The sequence below is a fragment of the Nerophis lumbriciformis genome, linkage group LG15 (assembly GCF_033978685.3).
Source record: "Nerophis lumbriciformis linkage group LG15, RoL_Nlum_v2.1, whole genome shotgun sequence".
Classification (NCBI taxonomy): Eukaryota; Metazoa; Chordata; class Actinopteri; order Syngnathiformes; family Syngnathidae; genus Nerophis; species Nerophis lumbriciformis.
The window spans coordinates 41,702,636-41,725,047 of record NC_084562.2 but is presented as its reverse complement, the minus strand read 5'-3'; the positions used below and the strand labels follow the sequence as shown (position 1 = coordinate 41,725,047).

The 22,412-nt window shown below is 39.7% G+C and overlaps 1 protein-coding gene across 1 annotated transcript in view; it reads left to right on the top strand.

The window, feature by feature from the left end:
- LOC133616259 (immunoglobulin superfamily DCC subclass member 3-like) overlaps positions 1-22,412 on the top strand; it is a 216,928-nt gene that overhangs the window by 115,379 nt on the left and 79,137 nt on the right. The window contains 3 exon segments of the mRNA XM_061975446.1: positions 38-182; positions 4,930-5,060; positions 5,359-5,496. Of these exon segments, the coding sequence (XP_061831430.1) occupies positions 38-182; positions 4,930-5,060; positions 5,359-5,496 (414 nt within the window).

Here is a 22,412-nt window from a genome sequence, read left to right as displayed (position 1 = left end):
AAAATAATCAAAACACTTCACTCTGCTCTTCCCTTAGCCATGGCGGACTTCCACGTACAACCAGAGGCGGTGCATGTGGAGGAGTCTGGTGTGGCCAGATTCCAGTGCCAGATTCACGGCCTGCCAGAGCCCGTTATCAGCTGGGAAAAAGATGGCCGTCCTGTGGACACCAAGGACAAAAGGTTTGAATTGTAGTACATCATGACTGGTGTTGTCCCGATACCAATATGTTGGTACCGGTACCGGTACCTAAATTATTTCGATACTTTTCGTTACTTTTCTAAAAAAAAAGGGACCACAAAAAATTGCATTATTGTCTTTATTTTAACAAAAAATCTTACGGTACATTAAACATATGTTTCTTATTGCAATTTAGTCCTTAAATAAAATAGTGAAAATACTTGTCTTTTATTAGTAAGTAAGCAAACAAAGACTCCTAATTTAGTCTGCTGATGTATGCAGTAACATATTGTGTCATTTTCCATTCTATTATTTTGTCAAAATTATTAAGGACAAGTGGTAGAAAATTAAGTATTGTGTGGCGGAGCGGTACTTTTTAGAAGCGGTATAGTACCTAACATGATTTATTAGTATCACAGTACAATACTAATACCAGTACACCGTACAACCCTAATCATGACACACTAACAGTGTTGGGTTAGTTACTGAAAACCAGTAACTAGTTACAGTTACTAGTTACTTTATTTCAAAAGTAACTAGTTACTTTAACTCAGTTACTTACACCAAAAAGTAATGCTTTACTGTGAAAAGTAACTATTTAATTACTTATATATATATATATATATATATATTATTTTTATTATTTTTAATTTTTTTTTAAGGCCCCCTTTTAGCCTTCATTTCTGTACTGTTATTGCACTGGAGAATAATATAATCTGTTGATCAACTTGACATGCATTTGCATCACTGAACTCTGCTAAGCAATGTGGTCTACATACAACACACAAAGACACAGATATGTTTCAAAGGGCCAATTTGATAAAACTATTTTAAATAGCTGCAACATAACATACATAAGTAACAAACAGCATAATAATAACATAGCTGTAAACCAAGAAAGGCACACACTACATACACAAAGCCTAACCAGGCGTTTTTTTCTGTCTGTCTGAAGCCCAGAACACTACACATTTCCCCAGTTTTAGTTTAGAGATAAGGAAAAATTAGCCTGGCCCTAGCATCCCTCTTTATACTTGTGAACTTTATAGTCCATACATTTAGAGTGATGTGATAATCAAACACTCTAGAAGTCTAGAATGAAAGAGTATATAAGAGAATTGACAGTGTGTGTGTACCTTCAGTGCGCAGTGCCTCGTTAAAATCCAGCCGCTGTTGCTTAGGAGGTGAAGTGTGTCCCGCTTTACTAGCTTCGTCGAAGCATGTTGCTTTTGTAGCTGTTTCAGCACATTTGAATTGCTAGGATAGGATCTTTGATCCAAGACAACTTACATTTAACTAAAATATTATTTTCTTCGTGGTTGACAAAACAAAAGTAGTGAGAATATCTCCATGTTAAGAAACTGGCCTTTGGCTCTGCCATGTCTTGTTAGTAAACACAGACACACACCCCCGCCCCACACACAGAGCAGCGCGCCTCTTCTGCGTCGCCTTTTCTGCAGCTCTCCAATAAAACACACTCAGATCCTCTCAGTTTCTAGCCGATACTACATAAAAAATAATGTAAAATAACGCAGTCACTCGTCATGTAGTAACGGTAACTGAGTTACTGAATATAAAAAAATAACACGTTGGATTACTATTTACCGCCGAAAGTAACGCCGTTACAGTAGTCCCAACACTGCACACTAATGTGATATGCCACTTTATTGGCGATTTATTGTTTACTACATAAGTAGAAAGTATGGGAAAGCACATCTTAATTGATCAATCAATCAATTAATGAATCACATTTTGGGCCAGAGATTTGTACGTTGCTTTTGGGATCTTAAAGTTCAGCAAACTTTTAGAAAATTCTGTTTTTCTTTGGAGTGAACTGGAAGGGAGATCGGGTCCTCTCATCCCACATTTAGTGTCTGACCTCACAAATGTCCTGCAGGACAAAAATTCTCCATCACACTCCAAATTCCTGTCGGACATGAAAAGTGTAAATGGGGGGCGTAATTTCATTTGGATAATGCAAACTACACCCCACGTAACACTTAGACTTAGACTTAGACTTAGACTTAGACAATCTTTATTGTTCCACAAGTAAAAAATTGTTCCACACAGTAGCTCAGTTACAAAGGATGGAAAGGGCAAGGATGGAAAGGATAATGCAGGTATAAAGTAGACTAAAAATGTACCATAGTAGCAATATAACATATATGTAATATTTACGTATTGTATATATAGTATACAATATATACTGATATAATATTATATTATATAATATATACAATATATAACACATCCCAATTACCATGTACAATATTACAGTACATGATATTAGTCTAGGACTAGGACTATTACAGTACACACACGCATGCTTTCGTTCCGTTCGTTGGAGCTACTGTTTTTAGCTATCATTGAATGTGAAGCCAGTCGTAACAACACCATGACAGCAAATTGTAAGTTGCTTCTCTGGGACGGCTTTTGTGTGCACTGGTTTGTTGTTTGTATGTACAGTGCATCTGGAAAGTGTTCACACTGCTTCACTTTTTCCACATTTCAATATGTTACAGTGTTGTTCCAAAATGGGATAAATTAATGTGGCCCTCATAATTCTACACATACCCCATAATGACCATTTGGAGAAGTTTTTTTTTAGATTTTTTTTTTTTTGTGGTCCCCTTTATTTCGAAAAGTATCTAAATACTAAATCTAAATACTAAATACATTTTATTGGTATCGGCACAACCCTCCTTACTACTAAAAGAGAAGTTGTCTAGTATGTTCACTATGTTATTCAATTCCAAAAATGTTTGATTGCAATAAAAATGCATAGGTTGACGATGGATGGACGGATGGAATTTAAAGTTTAAAAAAAACTCCAAAGCCATGAGTGTCCCTCCTTGTGTGAACTTCACCGCACAAGCCTTCAATACTGTTGTTGCACTAACACCATCACCAGGGTGACATCATCTGGAGACACAGTGGATAATCATATTCTGCTTCTATCCACTAATCCCATCCGTTTGGTCACTGTACCAAATGGAAGTTATATATTTATAGCTTCACCTTCAGGAAGTCTAAAACATTTCTGCACAGTCTGTCTACCTCAACACGACCTCAGACTACTCAAACCTCTCTACCTGAGGCAGAAATCCTCTCCCTGCATGCAGGACTAAATCATCTGCAAAGTTCCAAAATCAAGCCACCAAACCGTAAACCTGAGATCCGTTGGTTGTAGTAAGAAACGGAAGGTGATACAGAAACAGTGACGGAGGGCAATAATGTATTATGTATATTGTGTTTGACCTTATTTTCCCCTCAGTGACGTGCAGTCACTAGAGGCAGGTGAGGCGGGGCCTCACCTGCCATCATGGAAAGAAAAAAAATGTAAAAAGAAAAAAAATAAATAAATTGTTATATGTATCCAGTGATTATACTATAAAGATATTTTCTATTTAACTTCACCAGTTTTAGATTATTTTTATTCAAAATCGCTGAATTTTCACATTTGCCGTTCAAATACTGAGAAGAGACGGTGGGGTGAACAGCAGCCAGTTGAGGCACGTCACTCAGTGCCGCAACATGGATTCCGGACTCGGCTAACTGCTGGCCTGCTGTGCAGTGAGACTGTATTGCTATATGAATTATATTATACATTTCCATAGTTTAGTTAGCTGAGGTATATAATGTACAGTGTATTTTGTCAACAACGGTATGTGTGTAACGTATTTCTTGTGCTGAGCGATCATAAAACGGCTGCAAAAGACGCACTGGCTGAGGCTCGCCTCCTGCACCCCCGCCGTAGAATTGTTATATCAACTAAAGCCCACACTTAAACTTTCCACGTGCAAGATTGAATCTATTTAAAAAAAATATTTCATAAGAAGCCAAAAAGTGCAAAAACAATAATGTTCGTGTTGGAGGAGTTGTGAATGACTGCAGGGACACAACATTAAGTCCCCCTGCAGACTGCAGGTGTATCTAATTCACAACTCCTCCAACACGAACATTATTGTTTTTGCACTTTTTGGCTTCTTATTAAATAACTTTTGTAACCTATTTTCATGGGCTTTCCTCTTTGTGATGTTAAGTTCCTGTTATGCGCTGTTATATAGTATATGCCTTGAGCTCTTATTTTGAAGGCGCTAAGAGCGGAAGTGATGTCACGTTGCGGAGGTTTTTGAAAGAAGGTAAATAAAGTGGTCCTCGTGTAAACTGGAGCCTCCGTGTTTGTTATTTTGTAGTTTCATACAGTATAGGCGACATTTATAAACCCTCGGTTACACTTTTTTAAATAGATTCAATCTTGCACGTGGAAAGTTTAAGTGAGGGCTTTAGTTGCGGCGCATGGGCTTAATTTCTAAGTAAAGGTAAGACCATAATAACGTTTTTTTTATTAAATGTACTTTTTTGTGTGCTACAGTTTGTATGTGTAAAGTTAAAGTTAAGTTAAAGTACCAATGATTGTCACACACACACTAGGTGTAATGAAATTTGTCGTCTGCATTTGACCCATCCCCTTGATCACCCCCTGGGAGGTGAGGGGAGAAGTGGGCAGCAGCGGCGCCGCGCCTGGGAATCATTTTTGGTGATTTAACCCCCAATTCCAACCCTTGATGCTGAGTGCCAAGCAGGGAAGAATGCTGGTCTGAGCTTTTAAACATAACCCGTTAACTGCTGCCAATCAAATGGTGAATAAGATACTCTTTAGGGTTCATATGTTTGTAAATCTGACTGTGATGAAGTCAGTGCCTCACCAGCCATCAACCTCACCGCACGTCACTGTTTCCCCTATAGGTACACCCTTTTACCGACGGGTGTCCTGCAGATCACAGGAGTACGCGAGGAGGACCGTGGAAAGTTCTGCTGTGTGGCACATAACAGTGCAGGAGTAAAACACAGCACTGAGGCCCTCCTTACGGTTTCAGGTTGGTACATTTTCCCCACCCTAACGTTCATATACTGTACTACAAAACAGTCTTGTTTTTTTTATTGTAGAACACATTGTCTATAATAGATTAATAGCTTTTTGTTTTATGTTCTGGGTCCTGATCTTTTCTTGCCGCTTTCATCCCTCAGGTATATTCCCAAGATTTTCCAAAGCTATTGTTTATCTGCCTGATCTAAGAGATTCAGTATATCGGTCGAGGCCCTGTAGAGAAATCCAATTAAAGGACACCATCCATCATTCTCATTCCTATCTTATATGTGCTTTTTTTTTTCCAGGTTCCCAGTCTTCTGTCTACAAAGAACCAATGATCCTAGTCGGACCGGAAAACCTCACCCTCACTGTTCACCAAACCGCCATTTTGGAATGTGTTGCCACAGGATATCCTCGGCCCATCGTGTCTTGGAGCAGGCTAGGTAATATAACATTAACAAAATAAAGGTTCTTCTTGCATATCCACCTGAGAGCCAGTGTCCTCTACAGTGGACATTTGTGTTTGACACAACAGGGCTATTCTTTTCTCCAAACTTTGGAACTCTGACAAAAGAATTAGACATAAAACAGTGTGCACTACAGAGAATGCTGAGTCGTATTTTTATCAATATTAAAATCACAATTTATGATCTCGATTATTCATCACGTAGTCTTCACCACAGGTTGGCAATCTACTTGTGGTAAAGGGGGTAAACTTAACATACCGTATTTTTCGGACTATAAGGTGCACTTAAAATCCTTTCATTTTCTCAAAACTCGACAGTGCACCTAATAACCCGGTGCGCCTAATGCAGTGTTTTTCACTAGTGTGCCGTGAGATACAGTCTGGTGTGCCGTGGGAGATTACGTAATATCACCTAATTGGGTTAAAAATATTTTTTGCAAAACCAGTAATTATAATCCGCAAATAATAATAACGTTATTGAGTGTGAGTCCTGTCTAGAGCTCGGCAGAGTAACCGTGTAATACTCTTAAATATCAGTAGGTGGCAGCAGGTGGCTAATTGCTTTGTCGTGATCACAATATGCAGACGACAGCGGGAGGCAGTGTGCAGGTAAAAAGGTATCTAATGCTTAAACCAAAAATAAACAAAAGGCAAGGGCCGCTAAGAAAAGGCATTGAAGCTTAAGGATGGCTATGCAGAACAAAACTAAAACTGAACTGGTTGCAAAGTAAACAAAAACAGAATGCTGGACGACAGCAAAGACTTACAGCATGTGGAGCAGACGGCGTCCACAAAGTACATCTGTACAAGACACGACAATCAACAATGTCCCCACAAAGAAGGATAGCGTCGGCACAACTTAAATAGTCTTGATTGCAAAGCAGGTGCGAGGGAATAGCGTTCAAGGAAGACATGAAACTGCTACAGGAAAATACCAACAAAACAGGAAAAGCCACCAAAATAGGAGCGCAAGACAAGAACTAAAACACGACACACAGGAAAACACCAAAAACCTCAACATAAGTAATGTCGTGATGTCACAGGTCGTGACAGTACACCTACTTTGAGACAAGAGCTATAGTGATGCAGGGTTGGTTATGGTTTGAATTCATATCCAACAATTGCGAGAACGAGTTTTTAATTGTCAATATCGGCTGCTGAGTTTAATGTTTCAATGATTTCTGCTGGTTGTGTGCCTCCGCATTTTTTCAATTAATAAAATGTGCCTTGGCTCAGAAAAGGTTGAAAAACACTGGCCTAATGTCCGGAATAATTTTGGTTGTGTTTACAGACCTCGAAGCTATTTTATTTGGTACATGGTGTAATAATAAGTGTGACCAGTAGATGGCAGTCACACAAAAGAGATATATGTAGTAAGTAAACAACACCAACATTTTGTATGTTCCTTTGAAAATATAGAGCATTACACACAGCGCTCAAAAATCTCTCAAAATATTTTAGTACGACTTTGGTAAGCTATGAAGTTGCACCGCTTGATGGATTGCAATGTGCTTCAACATACGAGTATTCATTATGGTGTGTGTGCTGTAAGGTAAGACATATTATCTGGCGTTTTGTTTCGCAATATTATGCAAAAGCAACTTTTCTTACCTTCTGGTACCTGCTGATTTGTATTTGGGATCTGCATAAGTCCTGAAAATCTGTGCGCGTCCGTCTTTTTAGTCTGTGGCGACACCGTAGTCGATAAGCTTCTTCTTTTTCTCTATCTTCTTGTTATGGGTCATTCGCCCTCCGCTGTTGCCATTTCTAATATAAAGAAGTGTAAAGTTCTTGCTTATATCTGTCAGTAAACTCGCCATGAAAGCGCAAAAACATACCGGTATAGTGAGTTTACATTATTCACCCAAGGAACATTAGTTATTGGAGAGTTCCGGTCGGACGGTTTTTCACAGGACACATTTCCGGCGTTATTGCACTAGTGAGCCACGGATGAGGAGATGCTGCTCTGTTATTGATTGAAGTAAAGTCTGAATGTCATTAAAACAGTTAGCTCCATCTTTTGACACTTCTTCCACTCCCGTCCTTGCACACTACATCGGCACAACAAAGATGACGGGGAGAACACGCTGTCAAAGGTGAGCCACGTGAATAAGACCGCCCATAAAACGGCACATCCTGAAGCGACTGTCAGAAAGTGGCTTTAAGATGATCTGTAAAACATAATTTATGCAACATTTTGACCAAAAAAACCACCATTACATGTTATGTAGACCACAAGGAAATGTTTTATATTTAGAAAAAAAAAATCATCATATGACCCCTTTAATGCGCCTTTTGTATGAAAATAGACCTGATTAGACCCGCTCATCGGCAGTGCGCTTTATAATCCAATGCGCCATATGGTCCCAACATTTGGACACAAATGCAAGTTTGTAGTCAAAATGAAATCAAATGCACATTTTCAAATCATTTGCAACAAAATAGCACACAAGGTTGTCAGTCTTGGTCAAAAATAGGACTAAATTTTTTTTTCATTTACGGTAACACAATTTTTTTTTTTTTTGATTAATCACGTGCGTTAATGCAATAATGTTAACAGCCCTATTTGAAAAGACACATTTTTTTTTTGTTCATCATTAGTACAGTATTATTATTTTTAATACTTAATATTAATATTTTATTTTTATTCTCATTACATTATGCCTTGAGCTCTGTTTATCTTTTTTTTTTAATATATATATATATAAAACAGCTACGATCCGCAGGTGGTCCATGTGTCATCACATGTACACCCTCGCTTGACCTAATCATACATTTGTCTATTTGTGGTGTGAGACATGCTTATGACAAAATACAAAAATATATCATTTTTTAGTGTGACAATATTACTCAGGTTAGAGTCTCTCAATGCGCAATTACTTTTCTGTATTCCCATTTATTTGCATGCACAGATGCAAGGGCTGCATGAATTCCAATGGGGAGCACTATTCGCCGGTGTTGGCACTCGATGGAAAAGTGTCTCTAGACTCTATTTAGCATGATGGCTAGCCATTAGTATTGCTAGTGGAACTCCAGGGAAACAAGCAAAACCGCACGTTGTGCAGGCATCCACACATGTCACTGTTAAATACCAGCAGTGCTTTTTTTAACGCACACCAAGAACTCCACAGAAGTGCCGGCCACAACACCCGGGGGGTAATTACGTAAATGCCGGCAGGTGAGGTGGTGGGTGTGGTCATGGAGCTACGTGCACATACACAATGGCCTCTGGCATTGGCGGGGGCGTCTTCACGGGGCTTTAAGACAAGCTTCTGTTGCTCTTCTGCCGTACGGCCGAACAATCTCTGGTGGTCCCCGTTTTGCGTGATATTGCTTGTATTTACATGACGTCATGTTCGGCTCACGTCTGGCCCATTAAATATGTGAGGCGCCATTTAGCCTTTCTTGAAGAAAAATGCCCTTTGCTTGCGTTGTTTTAAGCTGTATGAACCGTTCAAAACGCAAAAAGGATAAACATTTCAGTTCCTCGAGAGGTAATCAAGAAGGGTGAAAAAATGCATGTTTTTTTACGAAAGACAGTGAGAAAAGTGGCACACACTCTAGTCCAAGGGAGCAAGCGGAGTCGAAAAACGCACAAGTTGGCAGGAATCACTTTGTCAAGGTTGTTTTGATATATTTTTAATCTACTAAGTATTTTCTAGATATTGTTTGTATTTACATTTTTAACAAACAGATATTTGCATCAGCTACTTTGTCAGGAAAGGTTATCTGTCTCCCCTCTTGTTTATTTTGTACACACATAAGTCAGAGTATATGTGACAACGGGACAAAAATCAAATATGATGAGTCAGGAATTGCTGGTTAAATGGATATGAAGTCCCGTGTGTCAGCAGTCGGGTGCTAGTCATAGTTGGTTTACATGGACGCGTCCTCGCATGATCACCACTTAAATCATGAAATGCAACCTTACCTGATGAAAAACAATGCATAATTTGACCGGGAGAGTCTTAATACCAATTTCTTTGTTCCAGCCACACAAACAGAAGTTGTAGGCCTCCGTGCTTTCCTATGTTTTCATCTGTTTCGTCATGTAGAATGACGTCTGGAGCACAAGATAGTTCGATATGTCTAGAAACAATACCGACGTATAATCCTTGGGATCACGCAACAAATCTTTTTTTTTTTTTAAAGTACAGGCATCAATTATATCGCATGGTTTGATTTTTTGGCTCGTATCTTCTTTTTGCAGGAAGATCTAGGCTCCTTGCGTACTCAGATAGTTTTTGCGCTGCTTGCTGCTTGCAACAGTCATCTTGGCTTGGTTGACCATAATTGTTTTCATTTCCGGTAAGAAGTCACGTGTCGGAATACAAGCAATACTGATTAGAACATAATTAACAAAATTACTTAATTTACTAGTTGGTTCTCATGGCACACTCGTTCCCATTGGGTTGAGTTTTTTTTGCCCTGATGTGGGATCTGAGCCGAGGATGTTGTTGTGGCTTGTGCAGCCCTTTGAGACATCTGTGATTAAGGGCTATATAAGTAAACTTTGATTGATTGATTGATTTCTTGAATATCACTGAAAATCACACTCATGGCAACCAAAATCGTGATCATAATTAACTTGTGAATAATTGTGTAGCCCTACTTAGGAGAATAGGTGTTATTTTAATTTGGTGCGCAAAACGTTTGTGTTACAATGGGCCTGATCTCTTAAGATCCAAATACCAGACGCTAAACTGCAAACTAGAAAATTGTGTGTACTGGTATGCTCTTTAAGGTCATTGCACAGGTAAAACGAAATTTAATTTTCACCGCAAACCTACTCAAGATTAGACAAACAGGAACGGAATAGGAATGGTGATGAATCGGCACTTACGGCGTGGGAAAAGGTAGGCGCTGGTGGAGGATAAGTAAAAAAAGTTGATCTCAGACTAGGCTCCTATATGGGGGGTTGAGGGAGGGGCACAAACTGAGGCACAGAAAAAAAAACTTGATAGCACATATACATATGTTGACACAGAAACCACAAGACTTGCAACAGGCATCGGGCCCGAAGCTGCCAGTTACTAGGGGCGCTGCTCCGTTGTCCGTCATACCACGTGGGGTGAAGCGGTAGGAAAGGCGTGGGGTGGGGGTGGGGGTATGTGTGCATATGTAGCCATGGCCAACAATGTGTGTTAAGTCTGTAGGCCTAGAGTTGTTCTGCAGACGGTGGCAAAGGAACATAGTTTATCTTTCCAGTTGTTGTTTTGTCTTTGCTGCAATGTGTTGGAGGGGAATCTTGAAGCAACGACATTGCCACGTCATAGCCAGGGAAAACAATCAAGATTAGAATGGTTGGGATTGAGCGAGCAAAAAATAATTAAACTTTTTACTCTAATTGTCTATTTCTGGTCCTCAAATTCATACTACAGGGCAAACGGTCTGATGTTGTCCAGAATAATAAAAGTCTGAGTTCTGCCCGCATCCTCCAATCATTTGCGGCAGCTTTGGGGTACTTTAAATGGCTGCCAGCATCTTCCGATTTGTCGATACATCAGGGCAACGTTTACTCCAATCAGCAGATACCTTGTTATCATGATTCCGAATAGGTAGATAACGTCAACGTCCTCGACTGCGAGGGTCGCCAAGAGTCCGGCGTTTGTCTCGCAACAACCGTTCCGACAGGACAGACAGGTTCTCCTGAACCCGGATCTTGTCAATTTTGTTGAGAGGTTGATCAATTCCATTGGTTAGATTTTGGAGAACAGTGCAAAAAGAGGAAACAAGAAAGATAAACAAGACAGGATGAGATAAAGAGGCAAGCAGGGCAAACACGGTAAGGGGAGGGAGCGCGACGGCCCTTGCCAAAAGCCAAGAGAGAAAGAGTGATAAAAGTGGATTTTACCATGGAAGTACTTTTTTACTGCACACTCATGTTATCATCATCATGTTATCATTTTGCCAATTTTTGAAACATGCAGCAGACATTTACCAATTTTTCTGGCCCTTTTATAAGAATTCCCGCAGTGCATCTACAAACCCCGTTTCCATATGAGTTGGGAAATATTGTTAGATGTAAATATAAACAGAAAACAATGATTTGCAAATCCTTTTCAACCCATATTCAATTGAATGCACTACAAAAACAAGATATTTGATGTTCAAACTCATAAACTTTCTTTTTTTTTGCAAATAATAATTAACTTAGAATTTCATGGCTGCAACACGTGCCAAAGTAGTTGGGAAAGGGCATGTTCACCACTGTGTTACATCACCTTTTCTTTTAACAATACTCAATAAACGATTGGGAACTGAGGAAACTAATTGTTGAAGCTTTGAAAGTGGAATTATTTCCCATTCTTGTTTTATGTAGAGCTTCAGTCGTTCAATAGTCCGGGGTCTCCGCTATCGAATTTTACGTTTCATAATGCGCCACACATTTTCGATGGGAGACAGGTCTGGACTGCAGGCGGGCCAGGAAAGTACCCACACTCTTACATGTTGAAATCCCTAAATTTCTTATAAATTGCACTTTGAGAAATGTTGTTCTTAAACTGTTTGACTATTTGCTCACGCAGTTGTGGACAAAGGGGTGTACCTCGCCCCATCCTTTCTTGTGAAAGACTGAGCATTTTTTGGGAAGCCGTTTTTATACCCAATCATGGCACCCACCTGTTCCCAATTAGCCTGCACACCTGTGGGATGTTCCAAATAAGTGTTTGATGAGCATTCCTCAACTTTATCAGTATGTATTGCCACCTTTCCCAACTTCTTTGTCACGTGTTGCTGGTATCAAATCTTAAAGTTAATGATTATTTGCAAAAGAAAATGTTTATCAGTTTGAACATCAAATATGTTGTCTTTGTAGTATATTCAACTGAATATGGGTTGAAAATTATTTGCAAATCATTGTATTTCGTTTTTATATTTTATATGTACATCCAACACAATTTCCCAACTCATATGGAAACGGGGTTTGTACAATGGAACCAACTTTTTTAGTGCACTGGAGATGTGCTCACGAAAGATGCTGGCATTAACGGCGAACGTGCGCCAGAATGTCGCAGATGAAAGAAAATGCATATTGCAAGAAGTTGTTTTTTTTTCATGTAAGAGATATGTTAGAAATATCTCCTATATGAAAAAACAAACGTCATTTAGAAACACAAGCAGACACCAAATCGCATCAATTGAATTTGTTTTAATTAATCCCTTAAGTCAGTATTTTTCAACCACTTTGCCGCAGCACACTAGTGTGCCGTGAGATACAGTCTGGTGTGCCGTGGGAGATTATGTAATTTCACCTATTTGAGTTAAAAATATTTTTTGCAAACCTGTCGTTACGGTCTGCAAATGATATGTTGTTGTTGAGTGTCGGTGCTGTCTAGAGCTCGGCAGAGTAACCGTGTAATATTCTTCCATATCAGTAGGTGGCAGCCGGTAGCTAATTGCTTTGTAGATGTCGGAAACAGCGGGAGGCAGTGTGCAGGTAAAAAGGTATCTAGTGCTTGAACCAAAAATAAACAAAAAGTAAGTGCCCTTAAGAAAAGGCATATAAGCGTAGGGAAGGCTATTCAGAACAAAACTAAAACTGAATTGTCTACAAAGTAGACAAAAACAGAATGCTGGACGACAGCAAAGACTTACTGTGGAGCAAAGACGGCGTCCACAATGTACATCCGAACATGACATGACAATCAACAATGTCCCCACAAAGAAGGATAAAAACAACTGAAATATTATTGATTGCTATAACAAAGTAGACGTGGGAAATATCGCTCAAAGGAAGACATGAAACTGATACAAGAAAATACCAAAAAAAGAGAAAAAGCCACCAAAATAGGAGCGCAAGACAAGAACTAAAACACTACACACAGGAAAACAGCAAAAAACTCAAAATAAGTCACGGCGTGATGTGACAGGTGGTGACAGTACACCTACTTTGAGACAAGAGCTATATTGATGCATGGTTGGTTATGGTTTAAAGTCATATCCAACAACTGCGACAACAACTTTTTACTGTCAACTGAGTTTTGTTTTTTAATGATTTCTGCTGATGGTGTGTCTCTGGATTTTGTCAACGCAAAAAATGTGCCTTGGCTCAAAAAAGGTTGAAAAACACTGCCTTAAGTCATCCAGCAGCTATGAAATTATAAAATTATATTGCTGAATAGAAAGTATTTTGCACGTCCTTTCGAGATGTACTAAATAAAGACACAAAAGAGCTCCTGTAGTACAGTTTTGTTCTGTGTACACTCCATGATGCAATGTGAACGCAAACCACCTAAGGAATAAGCTAACATCATGTTGGTAAGTGCATGCCTCCTCTCCTCATGAAGCCCTAGGAAACAGATGTGATCTTGGAGAATAATTGCAATGCCGGGCTGAGGCATAAGCAATTAGTTTTCCCCTCCCTCAGTGCATATTTTTATTTGTGACTATCACTCACAAATGTCTTTATCAATTCTTCAATGTGGCATCTGTTTTCCTTACCATTTATCAAATCTGATTTGCTGCTCCAAATATAAACCGGTGCCCCTCCCCTCAAGCCGTGGGAGCATAATCACATTGACGGTTCAATCTTGCACAATGTCTTCAGAATGAAATGCTAACACGATGGATTTGTACGTATTAAATTACCACAGGGAGGCTGGGAATGAATCTAACAGTTTCACATCAGTCTTCACCTAATGCCGGAGTTTGTTTGCTGCTATTCATTGAGCTGCACCACACCCTGCTAGCACCGGCGCTTTCTTTTCTGACACTAAGTTAATTACTTCCTGGCAAAGGGAAGTGAGAACAGAAGAAATAACAGTGAAAGGAGCAAAAAAAACAAGCTGGACCGTTCCCTAGTAAGTCGTTAATGATGGAAACGTAGAGGAAATAACACCATGATGCCACACCCTAAGAAATAATAGAGTAATTCATCAACACATTTGTTGAGGCTAATTTTCCATTCACTAATCAATACACGATTGCAACTTTTCTGAAAAAAACCAAGTAAAATGTGTTTCTCATTTTACAGGAGACAACTTAGGTTTAGGCTGACTGTTGTCAGGGTTAGGTCCATTTTTAAATGTTTAAAGAGTTTCTAACAATATACAGTAGTAGTACCTCAACTTATCAGCAGTGTTGGGACTAACGCGTTACTAAGTAACGCGTTACTGTAACGCCGTTAGTTTCGGCGGTAACTAGTAATCTAACGCGTTATTTTTTATATTCAGTAACTCAGTTACCGTTACTACATGATGCGTTACTGCGTTATTTTACGTTATTTTTTAATGTAGTATCGGCCAGAAACAGAAGAAGTGTCGTCCTTCTGTCTCACAAGGAAAAGAAAAGGCGTGCTTTCCTCGACCGAGGAGCGGAGCGCAGGGGAGACGTTCCTCCAGGACCTATGTACTTCGGGGCTAACACCCTTCACTTTACCCGGCAGTGGGTCTTTACAGCTCCGGACTCGAGGGTGAATGACGAGGCCGGCGGTTTGTTGCAATTTTGTGACTTTATTGGTGTCTTACACGCAGCCATCCACCAAGCTAGAGCACCTGCACGCACTCACTGTTGCGCTCCCTCACCTCTCTCACCCACTCACTCACTGACGTCACTCACCTCACAAGCTGTCATATCTTAAAGGGCCACACACACACACATACGCTACTCTCATAACAACTAAAAAGACATCATGGCGAAGCCAGAAGTCGAGTGTCTTAACATGGAGACATTGTCACTACTTTTCTTTTGTCGAGCACAAAGAAAAGAACATTTTAGTTAAATGTAAGTTGTGTCTTGGATCAAAGATCCCATCTACTTAAAGTTAAAGTGACAATGATTGTCACACACACTAGGTGTGGTGAAATTATTCTCTGCATTTGACCCATCACCCTTGATCACCCCCTGGGAGGTGAGGGGAGCAGTGAGCAGCAGCAGTGACCGCACCCGGGAACACTGCCCAAAACAGCAATTCAAATCTGCTGAAACAGCTACATAAATGGTAAATGGGTTATACTTGTATAGCTTTTCTACCTTTTTCAGGAACTCAAAGCGCTTTGACACTATTTCCACATTCACCCATACATTCACACACTGATGGCGGGAGCTGCCACGCAAGGCACTAACCAGGACCCATCAGGAGCAAGGTTCAAGTGTCTTGCTCAAGGACACAACGGACGTGACTAGGATGGTAGAAGGTGGGGATTGAACCAGTAACCCTCAGATTGCTGGCACGGCCACTCTCCCAACTTCGCCACGCCACATAAGCAACATGCTTCAACGAAGCTAGTAAAGACAGACACAGACTCCGATGCCACTTCACCTCCACCTAAGGAGTTTAACGGAGGCAATGCTAGCCAGGACAACATTGATAGAGCCATTGCAGCGTATGTGCTAGAAGACATGCAGGCTATTGCTACAGTGGAGTCACCCGTTTTCTGGCAGCTAATTAGCATGATACCGGCGCCAAACAACAAATGGCACGGAAAACATGTTCCAAGTACCTGGACAGTGAGTACATAAACATGGAAAGCGAGCGAAAGAAAACACTCCAAACTCTGCCTCTGCTCATCATTGAAGGTTCACACTGTCAATTCTCTTATATACTATTTCATTCTAGACTTCTAGAGTGTTTGATTATCACATCACTCTAAATGTATAGACTATAAAGTTCACAAACATAAAGAGGGATGCTAGTGGGCCAGGCCAATCTTACCTTATCTCTAAACTAAAACTGGGGAAATGTGTAGAGTCTTCTGGGCTTCACTACAGTGTTGATCTCCTGAATACATGATTTTATTTCACAATTCCTTGAGAGAAAAAAAATGCCTGATTAGGCTTTGTGTATGTCATGTGTGCCTTCCTTGGGTGAAGCCAGCTTTACAGCTATGTTGTTATTATGCGGTTTGTTATTTATGTATGTTATGTTGCAGCTATTTCAAATAGTTTTGTCAATTTGTTGTGGCCTGAAATAAATTGGCCCTTTACAACATATCTTTGTCTTTGTGTGTTGTATGTAGACCACGTTGCTTAGCAGAGTTCAGTGATGCAAATGCATGTCAAGTTGATCAACACATTGTATTATTCTCCAGTGCAATAACAGTACTGAAATGAAGGCTAAAAGGGCATTAATGGGAGCCTTAAAAAAAAAAGGAGAAAAAAAGAAGTAACTAAATAGTTACTTTTCACAGTAACGCATTACTTTTTGGTGTAAGTAACTGAGTTAGTAACTGAGTTACTTTTGAAATAAAGTAACTAGTAACTGTAACTAGTTACTGGTTTTCAGTAACTAACCCAACACTGCTTATCAGCACATTGCGTTCCATTTGATTGATTGATTGATTGAAACTTTTATTAGTAGATTGCACAGTAGTGAAGTGAAGTGAATTATATTTATATAGCACTTTTCTCTAGTGACTCAAAGCGCTTTACTAATTGAAACCCAATATCTAAGTTACATTTTTAAACCAGTGTGGGTGGCACTGGGAGCAGGTGGGTAAAGTGTCTTGCCCAAGGACACAACGGCAGTGACTAGGATGGCAGAAGCGGGGATCGAACCTGCAACCCTCAAGTTGCTGGTACGGCCACTCTACCAACCGAGCTATACCGCCAGTACAGTACATATTCCGTACAATTGACCACCAAATGGTAAGACCCAAATAAGTTTTTCAACTTGTTTAAGTCGGGGTCCACGTTAATCAAGCTTGTAACTCAAAACACTCGTATCTCAATTCAGACCCGCTCATTGAAATGAATTGAAATCAATTTAATCTGTGCTTGTCCCTCCCTAAACATCACCATTTTAATATGTAACATGCATTAACAAAAAAACCACACACTTTTAGATCAGAAATATTGTGTGGAAAAACATTACAATAGCAGGCACTACAAACAACTACAGTAGTTTAATGAAATAATGTATTGATATTGTTAATTGTTAATAGTTAACCTTGGAGAGCAGACTTTTGTAGGTGTCTCTTTGCACGAGGATGTTGTGACAGACTCAAGCCGTCGTGCGGGTTCCAAGGACCATCAAGGACAGACATCGCTGCGAGCATAGTTTGACTTTGTTTATTTTTTCAAATAATACTCAGTTCAGGTCGGGTCGCTTTTCAGCTCTCGCCTCTCAAACCGCTCGCTCTTCCGGTCGCTTTTCAGCCGTCCCCGGCGTTGTCTATCTCTCGCTCTTTGTCGCGCATGCTCCTCATGCACCACTGGCTCTCCACCTCCTTCTGCCCCGTCGTTCTCGGGTGTCGCCCTTTTACACACTGAGAGGGGATTACTTAATTGTGCCCAGCCGGGCGATTTCCGCACCGTCCACGCCTCCTCGCCGCCATCTTGGAGTGGTGTGCCCTGCCTCGCTGTCGGACTGCCGGCCACGCCTCCTCGCCGCCATCTCGGAGTCGGCCCTGGCGGGGCACGCCTCGCTGTCGATCTGCCGGCCCCGCCTCCCCACAGATGTATTTGCGTGATGGGCTGGAGAGGTCAGAGGTGACAACAAGTGTCATGTGTGTCTCTACCAGTGTAATGCCCGACCATCCCGTTTGTTGAGTCGGTACTTGACAGTACATACTTAAAAGGGAAGACTAGAACCCATATGTTTTTCTATTTTAATACAATCTAGCTCGTAAATAAAGGATGGCAAAAGTCAGTTAGCAACGGAGTCAAGGGAAGTCGCTCCATTGTGCCTATAAAGCTCTCTAAAAAACGTCCAAAAAAACGTAATAAATGTTTTATATACATGCTGTAAGTAAATACAGTATCTAATGTAGTAACAGGCACATTCATAATAACATGTCATATTTACGTATTTTGTTCATTTTAAGCATGCAGCGGCACGTTAATTGTATAAACACATAACAATGGTCACTTTTTCCTTCAACAACAATACTACTAATTAGAGATGTCGATAAATGCGTTAAAATGTAATATCGGAAATTATCGGTATCGTTTTTTTTATTATCGGAATCGTTATTTTTTTTATTTTTTTTTTATTATTAAATCAACATAAAAAACACAAGATACACTTACAATTAGTGCACCAACCCAAAAAACATTCCCCCATTCACACTCATTCACACTCATTCACACAAAAGTGTTGTTTCTTTCTGTTATTAATATTGTGGTTCCTACATTATATATCAATATATATCAATACAGTCTGCAAGGGATACAGTCCGTAAGCACACATGATTGTGCGTGCTGCTGGTCCACTAATAGTACTAACCTTTAACAGTTAATTTTACTAATTTTTATTAATTACTAGTTTCAATGTAACTGTTTTTATATTGTTTTACTTTCTTTTTTATTCGAGAAAATGTTTTTAATTTATTTATCTTATGTTATTTTATTATTATTTTTAAAAGTACCATATCTTCACCATACCTGGTTGTCCAAATTAGGCATAATAATGTGCTAATTCCACGACTGTATATATCGGTTGATATCGGTATCGGTTGATATCGGTATCGGCAATTAAAGAGTTGGACAATATCGGAATATCGGATATCGGCAAAAAGCCATTATCGGACATCCCTACTACTAATCGTAGCAGACTTCATGAGAGACAACACACATGATAAAACAAACACTTCCTGTACAATATCTTCTCTCACTGGGATGACGACCGATGCGATGTTCATATCTTCCTGTTTAGATGAAGCATTAATCATAATCCTCGCAAAGGGTAAAAAAAAAAAAATGGTGGGCGCAAACGGGCGTCTTTGCCTGTCTTTCTCGCCATCTCCAGGTCTAACTTGGCTGTCAAAGTTGACCAACTTTTCCGTTAATGACCACATCCTTCTACTATCCAGGTGAGAGGCATGATGTATAATGTGGAATTAACTTTCACCAGCTCACAGGTGATCCATCAACTCTCTGTGATCAATTTGCCGCTAAAAATAAGTCCTTTATGTTAGTATTTATAATAATTTTGCTAATACTTGGTTAATATTTAGGTCACAAAATGTAAATGGAGTATTGTTGGCGCTTTTTGTATGTTTTAGTGCAGTGGTCCCCAACCTTTTAGTGCAGCGGACCGGTCAACGCTTGAAAATTTGTCCCACGGACCAGGGGGGGGGTATGTTTTTTTTTTGTTTGTTTTTTTTGTTTTTTTGTTATAAAAAAATACAATCATGTGTGCTTACGGACTGTATCCCTGCAGACTGTATTGATCTATATTGATGTATAATGTAGGAACCAGAATATTAATAACAGAAAGAAACAACCCTTTTGTGTGAATGGAGGAGAAATGTTTTTTGGGTTGGTTCACTAATTGTTAGTGTATCTTGTGTTTTTTATGTTGATTTAATAAAAAATAAAAAAATTTATATTTTTATTTTTTATTTTTTATTTTTTTTAATTTCTTGTGCAGCCCGGTACCAATCGATCCACGGCCCGGTGGTTGGGGACCACTGTTTTAGTGGGTTTAATGGGCGTGATAGGTGGAATGATGTCATGGCTCCCATTAGCTCCATTGTTAGCTGACTTTTATTTACGTTTATTTACGCATTACAATGCATAAACAAAAAAAAAAAGTGTGTTCTTGTCTCCCATAAGGATTGTGAATGATAGGCAAAATTTAAAAAAAAAGTGCATTTAGGGTGTGTTTACTATCTTTACCTTGTTCGCTATCACCATCATGGAGTATCAGGCCTGTTTGCAGGCATCGATGTTCAAGCCTCTCCAGTCTTCTCTGTTGTCCGCCCTATGTATGAGTTCTATATTGTATAAGTTCTATATTATTGATGTTTCCGATAAAATTACTTAGGCTGTTGATATATGTTGTTCATTGTTGACCTGGAGCTTTCTTTCATACTAATGTTGTCACGTGTGGTGCGCATGATGATGCGGGGTTTTGTTCTCCCAAGATGCAAGGGACGAATCCGGACAGGGCTTGTAGGTAATAACTTGATTTAATAATAAAATAACACAAAACTGGTACAAAACAGAAAACAAACCGACAGGAAGAGGTGCCGAACGCACTGGAAGCTAAGGCTAACACTTAGCACAGACTATGGAATTTAGCTGAGTCTAGAATCAAGAACAAACTTACGTGGCAGTCGCGTGATGCAAAAACAAAGAAAGCAGAACGAGTGATGAACAAAGGTGGGCTTAAATAGCGTCTGTGATTACAACAGGTGCGCGTCAGAAACACAAGCGGCAGGTGGAATTAATAAGTAACTATGGTAACCAACTCAAAGGTGCACAGACAGGAACAAAATGAGTCCAAGACTAACAGAAAACCCAAACAGAAATATGATCCGGGCAGCGGATCATAACAAATGTTCCTGTTAACATCAGCTTTTCTAAGCTGTCTCTTAAAAGTACCAATGATTGTCACACACGCATTAGGTGTGGTAAGATTATCCTCTGCATTTGACCCATCACCCTCACCCCCTGGGAGGTAGGGGTGCAGTGAGCAGCAGCGGTGGCCACACCCGGGAATCATTTTTGGTGATTTAACCCCCAATTCCAACCCTTGATGCTGAGTGCCTAATGGTATGTCCGAGGATGTTTCGAATCGTTGCAATAAGAGATCTTCTTGTTTTTGCCCATGCCAATACCTCTTAATTACTTTTCTTTTCAGTCCATGACATACAGAGTATTTTTCTGAAGAAACACATTTCAGTTGTCTCTAATTTTCTCAGGGGTTAATTATTTAAAGTCCAGCATTCACAATCGTGAAGTAGGACAGACCATACATACGTTTTAAGGACTCTGAGTTTGGTGTCAATTGAGACGTTTCTATTTGTAAATATAAAACTCATTTTGTTGAAGCTGTCTTTTGACATGGAAATCCATTTGTTTATCTCTTTTTCACATCTCCCATCAGATGTTACTGTGATGCCGAGGTATTTGAATTGATCCACGTTTTTTCTTTTGTTGTTGTTGCATGTGATGTTAAATGCAGGTAGATGTGGTTTCTTGGAAACTGTAATGCATTAGGTTTTGTTGAGGTTTAGAGCCAATCAGTTTGCTTCACTGTGGGCTACTACTGTGTTCAGGGTGTTCTGTAACGTTTCTTTAGAGTCTGCCACTACCACAGTGTCATCTGCATATCTGAGGTTGTTAACATCCATCCCTTCAACTTGTATTCCATTATGATGATTGATGTTGCGTAAACTAATTTCACTGTAGATGTTAAACAGATCTGGAGATAGTACACAACCTTGTCGAGTACCCCTTTGTATGGCTTTAAATTGACTGCATTCACCATTAATTCAGACTCCAGCTTCTTGTTCCCAGTACATATTTCTGATAATCCTTAGGTATTTCCTATCAGTATCCAGCTCATTCAAGCTTTGGAAAAGGTTGCACTTTATCAAATTCTTTTGAACAGCCTTTAAAACACAGGTATAAATCCGCTCGCACTTCTATTGATCTTTCCAGTAACATACAATATAACATTTACGGTGCCCTGGTCCGGGAGAATTCCGGACTGCGTGGCCGAAAAATTTGGTTGTAACTTAGTCCTTGCTCTGGCCAGCAGTACAATAAGAACTCTAAGTGCTCTAATTTTGGTGGTATGAGGCGTATCAATCTATGTTGATAACAGTCTGTGGCTCCTGGTTTCTTTGGCAGAGTAATACAAATAGATGTTTTTATATCTGGTGGAATTTGCCCGTCGTCGTAAATGATGTTAAACAATTTTGTCAGCTCTGATGTTCCAATTTTTCGAGTGCTTCTATGACTTCAGTTGGTATTTTATCTGGTACATCCGCTTTACCATGTTTCATTTTGGACATAGCATTTTTCACTTCATGGGTGGGCCTTCCATGTTTTTTGTTATAGTTGGAGGTGGGCCCTGGTCGTTATAGAATAGATCTTCCATATATTCTAACCAACTTGACAGAATGTCTTTCTTATCCATTCGTACGTTGCCTTCCTTTGATTTGATGCATCCTGACTTTGAAGGCCCCTGCGTCCCTTTGGTTCCTTGAACTTTTGGTGCAT